Genomic DNA, 23,455 nt, shown 5'->3' with positions numbered 1-23,455 from the left:
AAGGTGAAAATCGCCGATTAAAAAACGCTAAAATGCCTCTCCGTAATATGCCTCGCATCGGTCTCTGAATTGACTCGAATTTGATGACGTCACTGTCTGTACGAGAGGCGTGATTGGCTCTCCCACGTGAAGCTCCACTTGCATGCAAAACCTGTTGCATGGGTAAGTTTTCTCCACACTGTCACTGAATACTTCGATCATGAAATGAAAGAAAACCCAGAATTTTATCTAGATTTGGTTTTTTAAATTGATGTTTTTAAAGATCAAGAGAATGATGATGAAGTGAACAACAAAGTGACGTAGTTGGAGGTAAATTGGGGAACTACGCTGATGATGAAAATTCAACTTGCATGACGATCACAAGTCATGTACATGCCGATTCGCTACCAACTCATGCAGCTGCTGCTACAAGTGCTAGCTACACCAGGCGGGCCAAATTAAATCCATGAAAATGAATAACCGCATCCAGACAGAATCTATCATAAGAAGGAAAATAATGATATAACTGTACTTACAAACAAGTGAATAATCCGAACCTGAAGGCAAATCAACTCAACGAATAGCAGCAGACGATATGCACCAACGATAAACTTCATGTGGCTGGGATAGATTGTCACTCGTTCTGTTGGATGTAATTTTTATCTCATTAATTTGACTAAATTACGAAACTCAAGGAATTATTTATCTACATAAAAATATAGTAACATCTCTTATTTTTTTAAATTAAAAAAAAAAACTTTTTGAAGGAAAACGTTGAGGTAAATTAAAATTAGATGTAAAAGATCATCTCCAACATGCGTAGCTTGTATGTCATTGCAAACGAAACCATCTCAAACACACGAGAGCTGTGCAACATGTGTATAGATCTATTCTCTCAGCCAAGGCGAGAAAACAATACAGCATGTGTTGTGATGGTTTGTTTACGATCACATATGCTACGAATGGTGGGGATGATGTTTTACATCTAATTTTACTTTACCTCAATGTTCTCCTTCAAAAAAGGTTTTATCATAATTCAAAAAATAATAAGACATGTTACTATAATTTAATATAGATAGATAATTCCGAGTTTCGTAATTTTGTCAAATTAATGAGATAAAAAGTACATCTAACAGAACGAGTGACAATCTATCCCAGCCACATGAAGTTTATCGTCGGTGCATATCGTCTGCTGCTATTTGTTGAGTTGATTTGCCTTCAGGTTCGGATTACCGGTATATATTCACTTGTTTGTAAGTACAGTTATATCATTATTTTCCTTCTTATGATAGACTCTGTCTCGATGTGGTTATTCATTTTCATGAATTCAATTTGGCCCGCGCAGTGTAGCTAGCACTTCCAGTTGCATGAATTGGTAGCGAATCGGCATGTACATGACTTGTGATTGTGTTGCAAGTTGAATTTTCATCATTATCATCATCGGCGTAATTCCCCAATTTACCTCCAACTACGTCACTTTGTTGTTCACTTCATCACGATCATCATTCTCTTCATCTCAAAATCATCAATTTGAAAATCCAAATCTAGATAAAATTCTGGGTTTTCTTTCATTTCGGGATCGAAGTATTCAGTGACAATGTGGAGAAAACGTACCCTCGCAACAGGTTTTGCATGCAAGTGGAGCTAGGGAGAGCCAATCACGCCTCTCGTACAGACAGTGACGTCATAAAAAATCCCCAATTTCGCGGACGTAATGCTGCGTGTTTGAAGCATTCAGAGAGACAACTTGAAACTATTAATTAACTGAGTTTCATTGGTCTCAATGATATATGATGTACACCATTGTGTTCTCCTTGTTTTCTCCTTTATTTTGATGTATGATTCTCCATTTTTACGATTTTCAATATATTTCTACTTTAATGAATGTCTGAGATGAAGAAAAAAAATTTGCTTGGTCAATTTGTTCCCTTGCTCAATATTGAGCACCTCATTTTCAAATTTTCACGATAAATTAGTAAAGGGTTTTCAAGTCTTGTTTCATTATTTTTTCATGTATAATGTCAGACCCATATTTGCTTTCAACACCCCCAAGATTATTAGGGATTAATGTATGTTTATTCCATGGATATTCCTTGATAAGACATTTTCTATTACAAAAAACCCTTCTTAATCACTTTACATCTATTTTTGTAAGTTTAAAGAAAATAATTTAGTTGGTGACCACTTACTGGGTTCCTTCAATAAGTCTTTCATCTTTCTCAGCACTGCTGACCAGACATAAAGCTGTTGCAAAATGATTCAAGGCAGCTGATAACCCTTAATATTTAAAAAAAGATATATAAAAAATATTAATATAAATGCATCTTCTTATGAATATTTATTAGAATATGATCCTGACACCTCTTCACCATTATTCAGAGAGTTACCGTTACAGAAGTACAAAGTTTGGATGGTACTTTTTATCATTCCAAATAAAAACAAGGCATAAGCGATGTTCCCATTTGTGAAAATGACCAGAAATATCGCGATTTGCAAGGGTACGCAACAGAATTGTATCAAAAGCTCATTGTGAAATAACTGGGATGGAATAACATTTGTCGTAAGAGTCTTGCATGTAAATTTTAATGCTGACCTCGAAATGATCTTTGACCTTACCATGTGACCTCCAATCACAATAACATGCAGGTCTCCTAAGTACAGCTACAACCCAAGTTTTATTTGAAATTGACTTACATATGCGTAAATATGTGTCATAAGAGTCTTGCATGTGAACTTTAATGTTGACCTAAAAATGACCTTTGACCTTAACATGTGACCTCAAACTGAAGCATTACATGCAGGTCTCCGAAGTACATGTACATCAACAACCCAAGTTTGGGTGAAAACTTACTTTCGGTTGTTGAGTTGTAGGTCACAACAGCCTTGCATGTAAACTTTAACAATGACCTGAAAGTATCCTTTGACCTTACCATGTGACCTCTGACTGCAGCGTAACAAGCAGGTCCCCAAAGTACATCTACCATCCAAGTTTGGTTGAAAAGTGACCTACGGTTGCGGAGTTATGTGTCATAATGTTTGTGACGGACGGACAGACGACATTTGGATCCCTAGGTCTCGCCTTCATCTCTGGTGGGCGAGACAAAAAAATTATAAACAACTGCTATGTTAAAGCATACAATTGATCTCAATTGTTATGCTTTAATTTCATCACCAAAATCACATTTCTGTTTGAAATTAAAATAAAAGTTTCATGACACTGTATATAATTGTATTTCAACTATGCACCAAAAATATAACAAAAAATGCTGTAGACTGGGACTTCTTTCCAATAATGAACACTGAAGACGTTATGATCACTCCCTTTAAGATCGATCTTGAGTTGTGAGTGACATTTTTCTGCAAATAGTAACTGACAGTAATTCTTCAAGAATACTTTATTTTTATTCAGGCTCGCTACACAAAACAAGTGGAGCGCCTCTGGCAGTCTCGCCTGCATTACATGATTCAATTTAGTAGCAGTGCTGACTTTGAAAACAAGTGGAATGCCTCTGGCCGTCTCACCTGCATCACGCGGTTCAATATAGCATCAGTGCTGACTTTGAAAACTACTCTAACTTGCACAAGATGTTCAGTGATACATGGTTACTCTTATGTCCACTTTTTATGAACTAGACCAATAAACTTACAGAGATATGATGGTTATTCAACAAAAAACCCAACATGGCCAAAGTTCATTGACCTTACATGACCTTTGACCTTGATCATGTGACTTGAAACTTGCACAGGATGTTCAGTGATACTTGATTACTCTTATGTCCAAGATTCATGAATCAGATCTATAAACTTTCAAAGTTATGATGGTAATTCAACAGATACACCCAATTCGGCCAAAGTTCATTAACCTTTGACCTTTGTCATGTGACCTGAAATGCGCACAGGATGTTCAGTGATACTTGATTACTCTAATGTCCAAGTTTAACGAACTAGACCAATAAACTTTCTAAGTTATGATGGTAATTCAACAGATACCCCCATTCGGCCAAAGTTCATTAACCCTAAATAACCTTTGACCTTAATCATGAGAGCTGAAACTTGCACAAAATGTTCAGTGATGCTTGATTACTATTTTGTCCATGTTTCATGAATCAGATCCATAAACTGTCAAAGTTATGATGGGAATTCAACAGATACCCAAAATTCGGCCAAAGTTCATTGACCGTAAATGACCTTTGACCTTGGTCATGTGACATGAAACTCTAATAAGATGTTCAGTTATACTTGATTAAGCTTATGTCCAAGTTTCATGAACTAGGTCCATATATTTTCTAAGTTATGATGACATTTCAAAAACTTAACCTCAGGTTAAGATTTCAATGCTGATTCCTCCAACATGGTTTAAGTTCATTGACCCTAAATGACCTTTGACCTTGGTCATGTGACATGGAACTCTAATAGGATGTTCAGTAATACTTGATTAACCTTATGGCCAAGTTTCATGAACTAGGTCCATATACTTTCTAAGTTATGATGTCATTTCAAAACTTAACCTCAGGTTAAGATTTGATGTTGACGCCGCCAGTGTCGGAAAAGCGGCGCCTATAGTCTCACTCTGCTATGCAGGTAAGACAACAACTATCAAATAATTATTCACAAAAATCACAATTCATGTAATAAAATACTATGTTCATTGAACCTAAATGACATTTGACATTGATCATGTGACCTAAGACTTATGCAAGATTATCAGTGATATTTGATTACCCCTATGTCCACATTTCATGAAATATATCCATAAACTTTCAAAGCTATGATGGTAATCCAACAAATATCCAAAACATGGCCAAAGTTCATTGACCCTAAATGACCTTAGACCTTGGCAATGTGACCTGAAACTCGGACAGGATGTTCCTCAATACTTCATTACCCTCATGTAAAGTGTTTCATGAACTAAGTCTATATACTTTCTATTAAAGTTATGACTACATTTAAAAAAACTTTAACTTTGGTTAAGATTTTAATGTTGATTCCCCCAACATGGGTCTAAGTTAATTGACCCTAAATGACCTTTGACCTTGGTCATGTGACCTGAGACTCAGACAGAATGTTCAGTAATAACTTGGTAACCTTTATGTTTAAGTTTCATGAACTAGATCCATATAAAATAAAGTTATGATGACATTTCAAAAACTTAGGTTAAAATTTGATGTTGACGCCTCCGCCATTGGAAAGTGGCGCCTATGGTCTCGCTCTGCTATGCAGGCGAGACAAAAAATCTAATATCGCCAAATAAATAATTTAAGGGTCAAATGTAGCTGTCCTATCACTTTCTGTGTACGTGCTGCATCTGCATGCATCAGGCCTGATGTAGCCACATAATTTGTATTAAATGCATGGCCATGTTGACCTAAAGGTTCATTGTTTTTTCACAAAAAAAAATTGATGGAGTTAATTTCTAATACTGCACTTTCAAGTTGGTATTCTTGTATAAATAGGGTGAGTTATATGCATAGATATCTATTCATGAATGGTGAAAATTAGGGTAAATTCTTATACTCACAGAATGTTGCTAAAATGGTATTGTATAAAAGCTTAAAGTGATCATTTCACTTTGTTCTCATTTAAAAAAAATTATCATTTTGGTTCTTGAAAATGGGCTAAACATTAGACTTATAGTGTAAAAATACCATCCCAAAGTTTCAAAGTATTATATCTACAGGATCAATTTTAAAACCTTGGAGATGTAAACCAAAGTTTGAAAATAATTGGGAGTTGGTTTCAATGACTATATGTATAGAGCGAATCTGTGCAACACAACACATTAACTCTAGATGAACACAGCATGACCTTCATACAGTGTGTACAAGGTATACACTGAATGTACAGTGCAGCTAATAATAGCGTGTGTATAGGAGATACACACAGCAGAAGGCAGTCTACATGTACATAGCCATCAGACTTTTTGAATTGGAGAAAACTGGTCATAAGCTGAACCCATCTACTAGACGGTTCTCGTAATCAAGCTAATAAATTGCTACTTGTATCTAAATTAAGAGTTTTTCATCCTATATTGTGGTCTGTTTCAGGGTTTTTGAGGACAAATACAGGCACTCATACACATGTTTCGTCTCAGTTTGAGAATTTTTTAAATCAGCTGCTCACAAAGTTAAATGATCCCTTTAACAGGGAATGGATCTGCAGTAATTTATGCTGAATGCTGGGTAGACTAGTCTGCTGACATGTATAGCAGATAGCACGCAATTGTGACTGGTAATGTCTATTGCTTGAGACACCCAGAACAAAACACAAGTTGGGGACCATGCATTCTCTGTTATTGGACCAAAGCTATGGAATCAACTGCCTATCAAATTACTCCAGATTTCATCAACAGAAACATTCAAGTCCGAACTGAAAACTTATTTATTCCTCTGCCATTAACAGTTTAATGTGTTTAATTCAGGAGTATTCAAAAGTCTATCCTTTTTTTCTTCTATTGTTTATTTTCTTGAAGCACCATGAGCGTCGAAACGTGGACAGGTGCATATAAGAAGCCACCACGATGGTATTATCATTATTATTATTATGGCACATGACCTGCTTCTTTTTCAATGAATGTAGCAATGACCCTTACTATTGTGCTGTCGTACTGTATAAGCTGTTATTTTCGCTCGCGGATTTTGCGAATTGCCGATCGGCTGCAAATTTAACAGCACACGAAAAAATTGACACATATATCAGTCAGTGCCAATATCCCCAACAGCATTGATTACCTATTGAAAGCATCCTGTGTAGTGAAAAAGTTGAGATATGCACCTCTATATGTACTAAAAATAAGGTTTAGAAAGTACAGTTAGTGATTCAAAAAGTTAGCTAGAATTTCATTTTTATTATTTCTCAAACAAAAAAATGAGAGCCTAAACTATTTCTAACGTAATTTTATATTTATTCACTCACTGTAATATTCCAATGTATTTTCCATGAAATCATTTGATTTTATTGTCATCTGATTGACTCTATACACATGTATTGGCACCTATTTGCAAACTCATTAATATTCATAAGTCACATGACCAGCGCTTTTAGAAGTGTAAGATCATCTGTTCACAAAATTCAACATTTTTGCACTTTTACCAACTTTTTGAAAAATGAATCCAACAAACACAAATTCCAAAGATTGCTTAACCCTATGGATTACAGATCAAACTGTGACATGATGAATTTTCAGGTCTAAAGGTAAAAAAAAGTTAAATATAAGCCACCTTTTTCCACACTTTGTAACTGTTTTTACAGGGACATATTTATGTACAAAACACATATCAGCATAGATTTGCACTTCTGCACTAGTTATGCTTCTTTGAAGTGCTTTGGAAGTGCTTCGTACATCTTCTGATTGCGAATTTAACAACCCATGAAAATATCTCGCGATTCACGAAAAATTCAAGACGCAAAAATAACAGCTTGTATAGTAGTCCAAAGTAACATGAGAGTAAAGGGTGTGATTCCTACATTATTCTTTTTAAAGTACATCAAATAAAATGAAAATTATTTTAAAAGGCATTGGTACATCCCTAACCAAGTTTAACTTAAAAAAAACTTAATTATCTGCCTTTAATGACCTATGGCTACACCATGTGACCTCTGACATTATTACATCAGATGTTACCCCTAGTGCATCCATGATAAAAGTTTAAATGGAAAGGGAAAAATGGTTCAAAGCTATTTGTCATGAGAGAGTCTTATGACCTTTGACATGTGTCATCTAAGAGCACTGAAACATGTTGTCTTTCGTAGTGCATCTCCTTCAACCAGCATTAATAGAAGAAGACAGATGAAAGATGGAATAAATTCTTACTTTGTAAATGATTTGTTCTAAGTTTGAAGACCTGACTAAGATCTCTCATGATGGGTAGCACCTGATTTGCTCTATCTCTCTCATGTTGAAACCCACTGTCTGTGTCTTGGTGACCTCCTTTCATAACCTCTGACATCTTCTGTGTCAGGTTAGAGAAAATACCTCGCTTTACCTTGGCACGTATGGGTGGCTGGACAGGTAATAAATAAAAAAAATAATTATTTCTATAATGAAGTTCCCCTTAAGATATATGAATCTCTTTCAAATTCAATAAAAGTTGAATGTTGTTTCTTATATTCTCAAGAGTGTTTCGATATCTCATCAAAATTTGAGCAAAAATACATACGGTAGGTGAATCTCTTGAGAAAAACAACAGCGTGACATCTTTTTTATTGAAAAACAACGGTGCTCTATGCCTGCATTTAGTGGGCTTTATATGAAATGCTTAAAATTCAATAGCATTTCAACATTTTGACTTAGATCTTTTCATGAACATTTATGTCTTTGTATTTCCTTTGTACAGTTTGCAGTTGCTAGATGTCTTCTTTTTGAGAATCATGTAGATACCCACATGTACAGACAAGGGGCACTGCACAGACACAGGCTATCAGGCCAAACCTCTGTGAACTAATGCATTTCATAACGCATTAATTGCATTTCCGAACTGGAAAATATTAATTGAGGTGAGATCATGTTAAAATGCCCATATGACTAGTACACAATGAATGGTGGCAAATTTCTGGATACAGATAAATTAAATGTCATTAATACCTGTCATTACAATAGCAACGAAGTACCCATCAAACATGTGTATTTCAAATATTTACTCCAAGTCCACTGTGTGTATTAAGTCTGAAAAGCATTGAAAGGATGAAAAATTTTGACCCGCAAGATATAAAAATTTTAATACCGACCGATCATCTAACCGTAGGCTGATTCCTATACCCCCCCTTAAAAGTTTGTTTGGTGGCGGTATATCAAAATTTATGAACACTTTGCATTACATCTTCAAAAATAATGACAAAATTATTGAAATAAATGAATGATATAAACTTACATCTGTAGATGTGAGGAATTTTGCTAGAGTGTCATCCTTGCCCAAGGTACAGTGTTTGATAACTAGGCTGAGGTATTTCTCTAAATGACGGCATTCTTTATGAAACTCATCACCTGATTAATAAGACAAAATTTATATCTTCAACAAAAAGAGACAAAGTTACAAAATATTTGAAAGTAAAAACAAAGCTTCAGCCACAATATGAAATTAGCAAGGGCATTGCAAATCATTTGTGGAAATAATTTTATTGTAGGAGCTTTACAATAAATTTGGTCAATATTTGATTCAAGTCGTCAATTATCACCAGCAAAATATTGCCAATAACATGATATATCTGGAAGTCTGAAAATCTAATATAATACATTCATTCTGAGCTCCAATTCTGTAAGAGCAAGGAAGGGAGAAATCAAAGTATGGCATTCATCGCTGCTTGTCCATGACATGAGGTCATTTAGGTATCAACAAAGTTCTGATTTGGTTTAAAGCAATACAGAGCAGCATCTGAGGTCAATATAGTGATTAACTTGACAATATTTTTGTCATATCATGTTACCATGATATACAACATAATCATGAAACCACTATCAATATTCATTATTTTTTTCAATATCGAAAAATCGCCCAGCACTACTTTATAATAACAATAGGTATACATCCCATGAATGTACTGGTAAACCACACAATAAATACACAATAGAATTGACAAATTCCATTCAAATATCTATGTGATGGGCAATTCCAAGCAAAAGTGGACATTTTCCAAAAATTTATATTGGCTCTATTTCAAATCTGGATCAATTTTTTTTATCAAAACTCATATGGAATTTCATAAATACAAAAGGGGAACATAATTACCCCCAATTTTTTTCTGTTTTTTACTTAATTTCAATTCAACAGAAAACTATTGCTCGTTTTGTAAAATTTTCTTCTGGATTCAGGTCACCATTTTACATCAAATCAAACAAAAATTTCAAAATATAAGTTCATTTTATGTTGCCAGTGAGTGGATATTTCTGATGTCACTCCGTAACCGGGGATGGGTTTACGTTTTAAGTTGTAATTAATGAAATAATACACCAACTTTTTAATGAAATGCAGGATATTAAAGCTAGAACAACATAGAATCCAATCAATAAATCAAAATCATGATAGCATTGGCAATTCAAAATTCAAAGAGATTGAGCAATATGATTTCTCCTCAAATATGTCCATTTTGCATCACTCCGTGACCATGTTTATGAATATTCATATCTCATTAATTCAGTGGATCAAAATAACAAATGTTATTATTTTGAAAAGTGGGTTTCAGCAACTACTGTCAGGTACCATGTCTTGGCAAATAACTATTCAAATATGGGTGATATCTTTGTTTGAATGCAAAAAAAATTGTTTCTCAATGTCACTCCGTAACCATGGAACTGCCCTGATCTGAAAATCATAAATTATAATGAAGTATCACTAAAATAAAATACACCATATTTCTATGCACCTTTGGGTTATTAATTACCCAATATATCAAGTATGACAAAATTTTAAAAGGTGAAAAGATGCAGGATCGCCTGCTTTTCTACTAAAAATTATACTAAGAAATCCATGCATAATGTATGATGAAAAACTTACCTTTGACCTTTGTACTTTCCTCTCCAAGTTCTTTCCTGGATTTTGCAGCACTTTCAGCAGCTGATGATACAGGCCTTGGAGGCAATGGGGGCACCTATAAAATGATATTTATATTGTCATGGAAAACAGTAGCCAACCCTTATGATGTTTAATTTAAAGGACAAGTCCACTCCAACAAAAAGTTGATTTGAATACAAAGAGAAAAATCCAACAAAATTAAAATAAGAAAGTTATGACATTTTAAAGTTTCGCTTAATTTCACAAAACAGTTATATACACATCCTGGTCTGTATGCGAATGAGGAGACCGATGACGTCATCCACTCACTATTTCTTTTGTATTTTGTCATATGAAATATTTTAATTTTCTCCTCATTGCCAAGTAAAACAACGATTCATTCCTCCCTGAACATGTGTAATTAGCAATGTTTAATACTATATGGTTCAGTCATGTCGGTCCTTATTGTCAAATTTGTAAAAAATGAAATATTGTATAATTCAAACAATAAAAAACAAAAGGAATAGTGAGTGATGGACATCATCGACTATCTCATTTGCATGTCACTCAGTTGTGCATATCACTGTTTTGTGAACAAGGCAAAAGCAATTTTGTGTCTCGCCCACTTATGAAAATAACCAGAAATATCGTGATTTGCGAGGGCATGCAAGAGAATTATATCAAAACTTCATTGTGAAATGACTGGGATGGAATAACACTTGTCATAAGAGCCTTGCATGTAAACTTTCATGTTGAACTGAAAATGACCTTTGACCTTACCATGTGACCTCCGACTGCAGCATAATATGCAGGTCGCCTAAGTACATCTACCATCCAAGTTTGGTTGAAAAGTAACTTATGGTTGCGGAGTTAGGTGTCATAAGAGAGTCTTGCATGTAAACTTTAACGTTGACCTCAAAATGACCTTTGACCTAACCATGTGACATCAGACTGCAGCATAACATGCAGGTCCCCCAAGTCCATCTACCATCCAAGTTTGGCTGAAAAGCGACTTAAGGTTGTGGAGTTAGGTGTCATAAGAGAGTCTTGCATGTAAACTCTAACGTTGACCTGAAAATTACCTTTGACCTTACCATGTGACCTCAGACTGCAGCATAACATGCAGGTCCCCCAAGTCCATCTACCATCCAAGTTTGGCTGAAAAGCGACTTACGGTTGTGGAGTTAGGTGTCATAAGAGAGTCTTGCATGTAAACTTTAATGTTGACCTGAAAATGACCTTTGACCTTACCATGTGACCTCAGACTGCAGCATAACATGCAGGTCCCCCAAGTCCATCTACCATCCAAGTTTGGTTGAAAAGCTACTTACGGTTGTGGAGTTATTTGTCATTACATGTTTGTGACGGACGACGGACGCCGGACGACATTTGGATCCCTAAGTCTCGCCTTCACCTCTGGTGGGCGAGACAAAAATAATCGAAACATATGTCATAACTTTCTTATTTTACATCCGATTTTGATGAAATTTTTAGTGTTGTGCTAGTTTGATATTTCTCTATTTATTAAAATCAACATTTTTCTGGGTGGACTTGACCTTTAAGTTGACTGACAAGAGTCATTTATCTTTAACCCTAGAATTTTCAGTTTCAATACTTGCCCTCCAGTGTAAAACACATTTTCTTAAATGAAGAAATATCAATGAAATGAATATCAATGATATCATTTGTATAAAAAATAAAGTACATGTTAATGAATTGGATCATTACGTCAAACCCTTCGTTGCAGAGGCAACTGCACTAGCTCAGGACTTTGCTGCGGTCTTATATCCTGATAACAAAATCTTCTCCTCTACAGGAGGGTTAGACCATAAACAACAGCACTGCAACTCTGCCTGTAGTAGGCCTTTCAGAATTAAATTATTGTATTTGATATTTAATCAAGTTTTCAAAGGCATATTGTATTCTAAAATTCAATGTTAATTTGTTTTCAATTTCGAACAAAGAAAATCAGCCCCGAAAAAGGAAACTATTAAAGAGAAAGTGGAACGCCTCAGGCAGTCTCACTGCCTGATATATATACATGTATATATATATATACATATATATACATGTAGCAGCAGTGCTGCTATAAAATAATTATTCGACAAAAAAACCCATTCATATAATGATAAAATACTACGTTCATTGACCTTTGACCTTGGTCATGTGACCTGAAATTTGCACAGGATCTTCAGTGATACTTTATTACTCTTTTGTCCAAGTTTTATGAACTAGACCACTAAACTTTCAAAGTTATGATAGTAATTCAACAAATACCTCCAACTTGGCCAAAGTTCATTAACCCTATATGACTTTTGACCTTAGTCATGTGACTTGAAACTCGGGTAGGATGATCAATAATACTGGATTATTTAACCTTATGTCCAAGTTTCATGAACTGGGTCTATATATTTTCTAAGTTATGCTGTCATTTAAAAAAACTTCACCTTCAGTTAAGATTTGGTGTTGACGCCGCCGACGCCATCGGAAAGTGGCGCAGAGTGAGACAATAAAAATGATTGCATGCGCTGGTGGGCCGCAAAGTTTGATTGAATCATCACGCTGCATATGCAATAAACAAAGAAAGAGAAAGGAAGAAAGAGAAAGAACTAAAGACAGAAGACAAAGGAAGGAAAGAAGAAAGAAAGAATAACATTAAAATAAACAAAAAATAAATGTAAAGATGAAAAAGTAAAAGGAAAAATAGAAATGTAAAAGGAGATAGGAAGAGAGACAGAAAGAGAGAGGGTCCATGGTATTTCATTTCCAAGGGCTAGATCAACCCTGTATCGCTGATAATTGCTCTTATCAGGCAAGCCGAGAGTTAGACCATAAACAACAGCTGATATTGCAGAAGAGCAGCTCTGCCTGTAGTAGGCCTTTCGGAATTAAATTATTGTATTTGATATTTAATCACGTTTTCAAAGGCATATAGTATTATGAAATGATTGAAATCCAACGTTGTTCTGTTTTCAGTTTCGAACGCATAAAATCGGCCCTGAAATAAGGAAACTATTAAAGAGAAAAAAAATGACTGCATGCGATGGCGAGCTAGTTTGCTCTGCTGCGTATATAAATTGCGGTTTAGTTTTTTTTCGGACCCATCAAGGTCAAGAAACACATGTTTAAATACTTCATAACTGGCCCGGGGTGATTTAAGTTTTCCATGGTTCGTAACAGGGGTCTGCCTTCTCCAATAATGGTTTTGCCTCATGATTAGCAGGGAAATAAAAAAGAGTTTGCATAATATGTTATAGATATTAGGGTTTAACATTTTTGTGTTTGGTAAACCAAAACTTTCAGAATTCATTATTTAATCTATTAAACATACATATCTATTTATCCAAGACTCAGGGTTTTCAAAAGAATGAAAGGATCATACAGTAGTATATAGGCTTGTAAAAAAATAGTTTGAGATGCTTAAATGCCATCACACACACCTCATGACTTGTCTATGATCTGATTTTGGAACATATGACATTATGCTCATTTTTGACAATGTGAATGAAAAGTATCTTTTTTGAGGCCTATATTACTGAAATATAACAATTTTGGATGATTGCAAGCCTTTGTTTTTGGAGTAGGGACAAAATTAATTCAAAATCATATCCAATCGTATGATTGCTTTGACGGCATTATGACTAGATATTAAATTTGCTTTAATTCTAATTAGCATTACAGCATAGTCACAGATTTGAATATAGGTATTCGCATGATTTAGAACATTACAAAGAAAGATATTCCATGTCTCAATATTAGCGTAAGATTTTATAAGTTTATTCGATTGTCAGATTGCAGACTAATTGTAAGGTGTGCAATTTAATTTGGCTATTTCAGACCAGGATATTCTGGGGGTGTCAATTTGACCATCCCCCCCTTTCAGATATCAATTGCGCAATCGCTGTGAAAAGTTGAACGTGCAGAGAGCCGGATTTAAACTAAAAGACTGTATAGTAAAATCTTCAACAAATTGTTTATATTTTTAAAGATGTAATTTTTGTCAGTAAGAAAGCCAAGACCTTATGCACCTGTTTTTCTGTCCTCCAGTTATTGAAATATTTTGGAATGAAGTGCGACAAATGGTTAGTAAATTCAAACATTCTTACTTTGCCTATTTTTGTTTTGGAGTCAAAAGAAAAAATAGTCTTATCAATACCATAATATTTTATGCAAAATGCTTAATTTATTAACAAAACTATAGTGAGAAAATGCTGGTCTTTCTAAATGACACTATTATTTTTTCTAAATGACACTATTATTTTTTAAGTAGAGCAAGCAATCACAGTAAAACAAGGCAAACTATCAGTTCACCTTGATAAATGGAATCCATTGAACAAGTCTCAAGATGTTCTTGCGGAATTGTAACACATTTTCTTCTAATGTATGATTTATTATGCTATTTTGAAGAAATAAAATCTTTAATAAAAACTTGCTTATATAATTCATTCAAATTGATTATGCAAATATAAAGCACATGAAATATGCCCTAAATGTGGATTTTGCATATGTTTATTGTTTTTGCATTTGACTCACTTTATATAGCTAGGATAGAACTAATTTGGGGTGAAAATATCAATTTTTACATTTCCACAAAATCTATATCTACAAAAAATTACCAAAACATAACTATGTCCCTACATGTATGTATTTCATTGCTTTTTAAATTTTCATGTATTCATTTTTTAACCACTGTTTGCTATTGTTTCTCTATGAATTTTGTCAGGGACACTTTTGCAATCATAAATAGCACCAAAAAAATCAAATCAAACCTGCAAAAGTTAATATGATATATTTAGGATTTTTATTGAAAACACAATTTGCATTGACAGTGTATAAGGTCATGTTTTTCAGCAATTTTGGTCTGACATGCACAATACAAAATGTTGCGTAATTTTGAAATTGCGTACCTGGGTGTTGCAACTTTGGTCTAAATAGATCCGCAAGAGTAAAAAAATCAGCAAGTAAAAAGTCAGCGAGCGTTGAGGTAAAAAAATTTCACACTGCGGCATAGTGAAGAAATTTGTAAAGGGGGGGGGTCAAATTGTAACCCCCCCAGTTAAATAATGGTTAAATCAATGCATAAATTGAACCCACTTGCAATATATACATGGTACACATAACCAGCAACCTTTTTCTGTAGTTTGAAGAATATTAATCAATAAAGGTATATCCCAGTTCAATACTTACAATGATGCCTCCAATATCATTATCAGTTGTGAGACAATGCTGTAGCCATTCAAAATCATCATATACTCTCTCGACAGTCACTTCTGTGCCATCTTCTTCAAGCTGTCATAGAAAAAAATATATATATCCTTAAAATCATGTGCATGAAACACACTGTAAATTTATAAAGGATTAAAACAATAATTAGTACATTTACATGTTTGTGTTTTCATGCTTTTGTGTCACTGTTGGTTACTCTACTTGACCGTGTAATAACTAAGTAAAAAGTTTAAAAATTAGAAATGCATGTGTTAGTCTCATTTGCATTACACGTTTCAATGATTTATAGCAGAGCAGTATTGTCTTTTAAAGTAAGTTTTTCATTTTTTTTTTTCAAGAGAGGAAATAACACATTCATTTGATAATAAATCTTAAATTTGTTGAACTCAAATGATATATGACCAAGACTAAAATCCTTTATCCAATAACCATCTCAAATGAGTCATTTGATGTGATAGTAAAATATTGTTTGTTAAATGATGATTATAAATTATTATCCAAGTTAATTTATTTGAAATTAGTTATGACAATGACTGTGTAACATGATATTCTACTCATCTAATTTCTGTTACCTGTTCTATATCCCTGGATGTTTATAAAAATTGACTGATAAATTTCAATATTATCTTAAAGGTCAAGTCAACCCCAGAAAAAATGTTGATTTGAATAAATAGAGAAAAATCAAACTAGCATAACGCTGAAAATTTCATAAAAATTGGATGTAAAATAAGACCGCTATGACGTAATTTTATGGCACCACCATCTTAGAAACTAAAGCCTTGCATGCACTGGAGATCTGCAGCTGGCGCATCTGTGACAACTCTGTTTAATTGTATTCCTCTGACCTCTGAGCAGGGAAGAGGGAGTTCTTGACACTTCCCTGCTATGAGGGAGGGCTCTGAGATTATAAAATCATGTGATTATGCACCTCGGAATAGATTGTTATCATTGTTTCGAGATAGATGGCACTATACAAATGCTTATTATACTTTCAAAATTATCATGAAAATTCCAATACGTTAGTCATGATTTTCATACTTATACTCGACTTGGTCATTGAAGTTAATTTCAATCTTACAACATTTGACCTTTAAGCTTTGATCTGCATCATGTGACCTGCATCTCATGCCAGATGTTTCTGGTGATACATCCCTTACATGTATGTCCAAGTTTCATAAAATAGGCATTCTTTATGTACACTTTCTAAGTTATACTTTTAGTTTCATACCGAGGTTTTTACCTGACTGCTAAGAAAGCACGAATGCCTGTGAGCAAGCAACCAGGGGACCAACGACTTAAGGTCCTCTCCAAGGGACCTGGTAATGAGGATAAATGCCTTACCAAAGGGCACTAGCGCACCACTTGGAAATCGAACCCGGGTCACCGGAATCCGAAACCCCCACTCTACCGACTGAGCTATCGCGCCTCCCATATGTTGACATTTAATAAACGTAGGGTGTGTTCAATGTCGGTTTCCAAATTTAAGCAGCAACATGAATCATGATTGAAAACGTGTTTACAAAACGCAATGTACACTATTACTAGTACTAACATGGACCTTGGTACAGCAATTTATTTTCAATGAAAAGTGAAGCTGTGAAGCGAATGTAAATATATCTATAGTCACAATAATGAAATATTTACTGTGACTGTCCACATGAATGAACATCCACAATGAAGGCAATCGTCACGGAAGTAAGTGATGAGACACCTTCAAGATCTCACTTCCTGTTTGTCGCCGCAATCCTTCAAGCTAAGATCATCAACCAAATTTACCCTTTTCAATTTCATATGAAAATATGATAACTACACGATTTCATAATTCTTCTGTATTGAAAAGAAGAAACAAGTGGAATGACCTTAGCCAATAGCACTGCAGTCTCATCTGCATATATGTAGCTCTGATGTTGACTAATATTAACCTGACTAAGATTTTCCTTCTTATTTTCTTTGAATAACTTGAGTTCCATTAGCTTTTTGTTTCCGATTTCAAAACAAACTTAAGGAATTTCGAATGCTTAATTATTGAAGGAATGTTTTACCTCAATGTACAGTATTAATTACATGGTATCCAATGGATTCTGCACTTCAAATTAGGCTTGAATTAGTATGCTCATTTTGAAAAACATTTAAACACATTGATAATGGGTGGTTACATTTAGCTAGTGGAGGGGGGGGGAACTAACACATCAATGATGTGGAGCTCATCCAGCATCTTGCAACAAAATTTTTAATTGACAAGAATGATGGTGACATAAATTGAGGAAACAGAATTGACATCGATGAAGAAATGACATAGAAGAAGCATTTTTTGTGATTTATGAATAAATTTCGTATGAATTAGCAAAATTGTATAGTCAACATTTCTATTCTGCGTAGAACATTGGTGAACCTCATGTAGCTCTCAGATGGAACAAAAAATCAAAATCAGTCAACAAATAAATTATTGTTTGTGAGATTTGAAAAAAAATATATATAACTTAGCATATCTAATGAGTTTCAAAATTCTGTGTTGAAATTTTGTATCCCCACCTAGAACTATCAAATAAAGCAAACAAAATTGAAAATGATTGACAAATGAAGGACGAAACAATATTTTTTATGATTTATGAATAAATTTTGCATAAATTAGCATAAAAAATGTTCTAGTCAAAATTTAAAAATTCTGTGTGGAACTTTGGTGACCCTCAACTTCATGTAGCTCTACCAGATGGATGAAAAAACAAGTGGAACACCTCTAGCAGTCTCATCTGCATTGCGCGATTCAATATAGCAGAAGTGCTGACTTTGAAAGCTAATATAAAATAATTACTCACAAAAACATCAGTCATATAATGATACAAAACTTTGTTCACTGACATTTGACCTTGATCATGTGACCTAAAACTTGTCAGTGATACTTGATTACCCCTATGTCCACATTTCATAAACTATATCCAAAAACTTTGAAAGTCATGACAGCAATTTAATGATTACCTCCAACATGGCCATAGTTCAATGACCTTAAATGACCTTTGACTTTGGTCATGTGAACTGAAACTCGCACGAGATGTTCAGTGATGCTTGATTACTCTTACATGTATGTCCAAGTTATATGAATAGGCTCAAAGTTCTGATGGTAATTCAACAAATACCCCCAACTTGGTCAAGTTCATTGACCCTTTGACCTTGGTCATGTGAGGTGAAACTCAAGAAAGATGTACTTGATTACCTTTATGGCCACCTTTCATGAACTAGGTCCATATACTTTCGAAGTTATAACAAAATTTCAAAAACTTAACCGAAGGTTAAGATTTTGATGTTGATTCCCCCCAACATGGTCTAAGTTCGTTGACCCTAAATGACCTAATTATCAATAAATTTGAAATACATGTAATACACACATATAAATCCAAATTCTATATAGATGCAAATATCCAAATATAACTTCAAGTTGCCAAAAATAAATTGTTATTCTATCATAACATCCATAAATGCACTGCAGAAACTATTTTCACTAAAAATGGAGAGTATCTAGGATCACTTTGAAGTCAATATTATAGTATCAGTGATAGCAATGCTTAAATGTTTACAATTCATTCTCATCAAAGAACGAAATAAGTTTGAGACAAATTTACAAAGCATGTAGACAAACTTACTGAGCAGGGTGCAGTATACATGTATATATGTTTCATTTTATTTTGTTTATCTATAGAGCCCAAGAAGGCTTGAAGCCAAAAGCTTGGCAAAATAAATTGTGGTCTGCAGTATATCAGCAACATCCAATTGTTTTGTTGTTTTTTTCACCTATATTAATTATATACAATAGGCCTACAATTTTTCAAGAAATGAATTACCTTTAATGTCTTTATCTTGAAAATGATAGCTTCCCCATTCTTTGTTGCATCTGTTACACTGACTTGGTACCATGGGTCAAAAGGTGTGGCAGGAGGACCATCTCCATTTTCTTCTACAGTTTTATCCTGTCAAAAGTTACAAGTGAATGAACATGATTCTCATACATTGACATTGTTTTGTAATAGTACTACATGTACATGTAGTTTCATTTTATTCAGAAATCTGATGAAATGGAGTAATGTACTGCACTGAAAAAATAGAATGTATCATATTGAGCTCTCAACCCCTAACTATATGTAAATAAAACTAAATGAAAATAAATACTTTGAAGGGAAATATTAACAAAATATTTTCATACTGAAAGTGCATGAAAATTTGATTTTGTTGCTGAAAAGGGCACATCAGGCACATCTTCACACATCAGAAATATTAACATTGTACTCCATCAATGAACATGGACAGGGTACTTCTAGTAAGGACCTATCACAAATGAACATTCATTTGACTACCAAGGTATATCTGATCATATTTACAAAGAAACAGATTTCCTGATTTTTTTTTTTTTTTTGGGGGGGGGGCTGATGCCCTGTGTCAGAATGTGTCTTTCAACTAACATGAGCACTATGGAGCAGCAAACTTGAGTAGAAGATTTTTGTGTTACATATATGTGGGCTATTCCACGGTTACTCATGTTACATTTGGAGACACCTTGACTCATACTTGGAGCTGTAACTCCATTATTACTGATAGGAACTAAACATCTCCTTATCACAACAAAGTACACAGTCTGACTATCCTTTGTATGAAAACAAACTTGGGAAATTTTATTATGCTCCTGGCAAATCTTTGAAATGTGTCGGTTACTCACGTTACATGATTTGGACATGCATAAAATGAAAAGTCGACATAAGTGAAAAGTCTCCACATACAAGGCTTTTATGAAAGTTGATTATATCCATTTCAAAGAAGTATATTAGGGAGACAAACTTTGTATATACCGGGTAATTAAATAAAGAAAACACGGTTTTTACTTGGGGTGCGGATAAAGTGGTTACTCACGTTACATTTTGTCCATGTAGGGGAGACCGGGTTAGTTGGAACATGGGGTAAGTTGAAACATTGTAATTTTATCTAACGTCTGTAAAATAAATTTATGCAATACTGCCCTCAATTTATTGTAATAATAATTCAACAATGTTGTATCATTAATAGTGCATAAATTGAGGGCAGTATTGCATAAATTTATTTTACAGGTGTTAGATAAAATTACAATGTTTCAACTTACCCCATGTTCCAACTTACCCCGGTCTCCCCTATGGTTAACAACACACATGTCATTAAAAATTCAATAATGTGTGTAAAATTCATTGCTAGGAACATCAAAAACAGATTTTATGCCAAAAATTGGAACAATTGGAGCTTTGGAGTAGGAGGAAAAAGTATGATTTCGCTTACTAATTATGCATAAATTAGCATAATCGCTTAATATCAATTTGCATGAAATAAATTACTGTATAGTATTGTAGATTATGTCCAAGACAACCTGCGCGCAAATTTTCAGCGTGATCGTGCGGCCAATGGCCGAGATCTCAAGGGGGGCCTGGGAGGCCCCCCCCATATCAACTCCCAAAATACCCCGGCCTAGATAGGAATACAGGTAAGGGCATTCAGAGTGTTGTTCGAACACTCATTAAAGTTTGGTTCGTCAAAACCAAGTCTTACTATTGCACTCTCGCATTGTGAATACTTCTACTAATATTCAATTTTTTGTGTGATTGTATGACCACTGATAATTTGATGAACAAAGAGTCACATCAAAGAGGTGTACCCTCATTTTGCTTTTAATTAATCAAAAATAACTTCACAACTCACCATGAGACTTAAAACTTGACATCCCACAGAAAATGTTACCTAACTAAATAATTTTTACTGGTTACTCACATTACATGATGGTTACTCTCGTTACAAAGTTACTCACATTACAGATTTTCTTCATCATTTTTATAAACAAGTGGAATGCCTCTGGCCGTCTCACCTGCATCACACGGTTCAATATAGCAGCAGTGCTGACTTTGAATACTACTCTAACTCGCACAAGATGTTCAGTGATACATGGTTATTCTTATGTCCACTTTTTATGAACTAGACCAATAAACTTACAGAGATATGATGGTTATTCAACAAAAAACCCCAACATGACCAAAGTTCATTGACCTTACATGACCTTTGACCTTGATCATGTGACCTGAAACTCGCACAGGATGTTCAGTGATACTTGATTACTCTTATGTCCAAGTTTCATAAATCAGATCCATAAACTTTCAAAGTTATGATGGTAATTCAACAGATACACCCAATTCGGCCAAAGTTCATTGACCTTTGACCTTGGTCATGTGACCCGAAATGCGCACAGGATGTTAAGTGATACTTGATTACTCTAATGTCCAAGTTTAACGAACTAGACCAATAAACTTTCAAAGTTATTATGGTAATTCAACAGATACTCCCAATTTGGCCAAAGTTCATTGACCCTAAATGACTTTTGACCTTAATCATGAGACCTGAAACTTGCACAAAATGTTCAGTGATGCTTGATTACTCTTATGTCTAAGTTTCATGAATCAGATCCATAAACTTTCAAAATTATGAAGGGAATTCAACAGATACCCCAGATTCAGCCAAAGTTCATTGACCCTAAATGACCTTTAACCTTGGTCATGTGACATAAAACTCATGCAGGATGTTCAGTGATACTTGATTAACCTTATGTCCAAGTGTCATGAACTAGGTCCATATATTTTCTAAGTTATGATGACATTTCAAAAACTTAACCTCAGGTTAAGATTTTGATGTTGATTCCTCCAACATGGTCTAAGTTCATTGACCCTAAATGACCTTTGACCTTGGTCATGTGACATGAAACTCTAATAGGATGTTCAGTAATACTTGATTAACCTTATGGCCAAGTTTCATGAACTAGGTCCATATACTTTCTAAGTTATGATGACATTTCAAAAACTTAACCTCAGGTTAAGATTTTGATGTTGATACCCCCAATTCGGCCAAAGTTCATTGACTCTAAATGACCTTTAACCTTGGTCATGTGACATAAAACTCATGCAGGATGTTAAGTGATACTTGATTGACCTTATGTGTAAGTTTCATGAACTAGATCCATATATTTTCTAAATTATGATGACATTTCGAAAACTTAACCTCAGGTTAAGATTTTGATGTTGATTCCTCCAACATGGTCTAAGTTCATTGACCCTAAATGACCTTTAACCTTGGTCATGTGACATGAAACTCATGCAGGATGTTCAGTGATACTTCATTAACCTTATGTCCAAGTTTCATGAACTGGGTTCTTTTTTTTTTAAGTTATGATGACATTTCTAAAACTTAACCTCAGGTTAAGATTTTGATGTTGATTCCTCCAACATGGTCTAAGTTCATTGACCCTAAATGACCTTTGACCTTGCTCATGTGACATGAAACTCTAATAGGATGTTCAGTAATACTTGATTAACCTTATGGCCAAGCTTCATGAACTAGGTCCATATACTTTCTAAGTTATGATGTTATTTCAAAAACTTAACCTCAGGTTAAGATTAAGCGGCGCCTATAGTCCCACTCTGCTATGCAGGTGAGACAAAAATGGTGAACATCTGAATGTCATTGGCATAAACATGATACTAAATTGAGTGCCGACTGATAATGTTCCCAATATTACCAGTGTAGTATGTAAACAACTGAGGCCCAGTAATTGACCCTTGCGGTAAACCATATTCTAATGGTTTCTCACTTGAAAGTGACCCTTTTATGTGTACTCGACTAGACCTGAACCAGGAAAGAGGATTACCGGTATTACATTAGCTGAAATCATCACCCAACCTTTGCAAAAAAAAATTGTTATCTATAGTATCAAA

The 23,455-nt window shown here is 34.4% G+C and overlaps 1 protein-coding gene across 1 annotated transcript in view; it reads right to left on the bottom strand.

Annotated features, from left to right (window-relative positions):
- LOC121410322 (sorting nexin-5-like) overlaps positions 1 to 23,455 on the bottom strand; it is a 51,817-nt gene that overhangs the window by 8,338 nt on the left and 20,024 nt on the right. The window contains exons 2-7 of the mRNA XM_041602332.1: positions 19,526 to 19,651; positions 15,651 to 15,752; positions 10,467 to 10,560; positions 8,847 to 8,959; positions 7,790 to 7,979; positions 2,169 to 2,256 (exon numbers count right to left, since the gene is read on the bottom strand). Coding sequence (XP_041458266.1) covers positions 2,169 to 2,256; positions 7,790 to 7,979; positions 8,847 to 8,959; positions 10,467 to 10,560; positions 15,651 to 15,752; positions 19,526 to 19,651 — 713 coding nt within the window. The remainder of the gene's footprint in view (positions 1 to 2,168; positions 2,257 to 7,789; positions 7,980 to 8,846; positions 8,960 to 10,466; positions 10,561 to 15,650; positions 15,753 to 19,525; positions 19,652 to 23,455) is intronic.

This window comes from Lytechinus variegatus, chromosome 3 (assembly GCF_018143015.1).
Source record: "Lytechinus variegatus isolate NC3 chromosome 3, Lvar_3.0, whole genome shotgun sequence".
Classification (NCBI taxonomy): domain Eukaryota; kingdom Metazoa; phylum Echinodermata; class Echinoidea; order Temnopleuroida; family Toxopneustidae; genus Lytechinus; species Lytechinus variegatus.
This window is presented reverse-complemented; position numbering and strand designations above follow the sequence as displayed.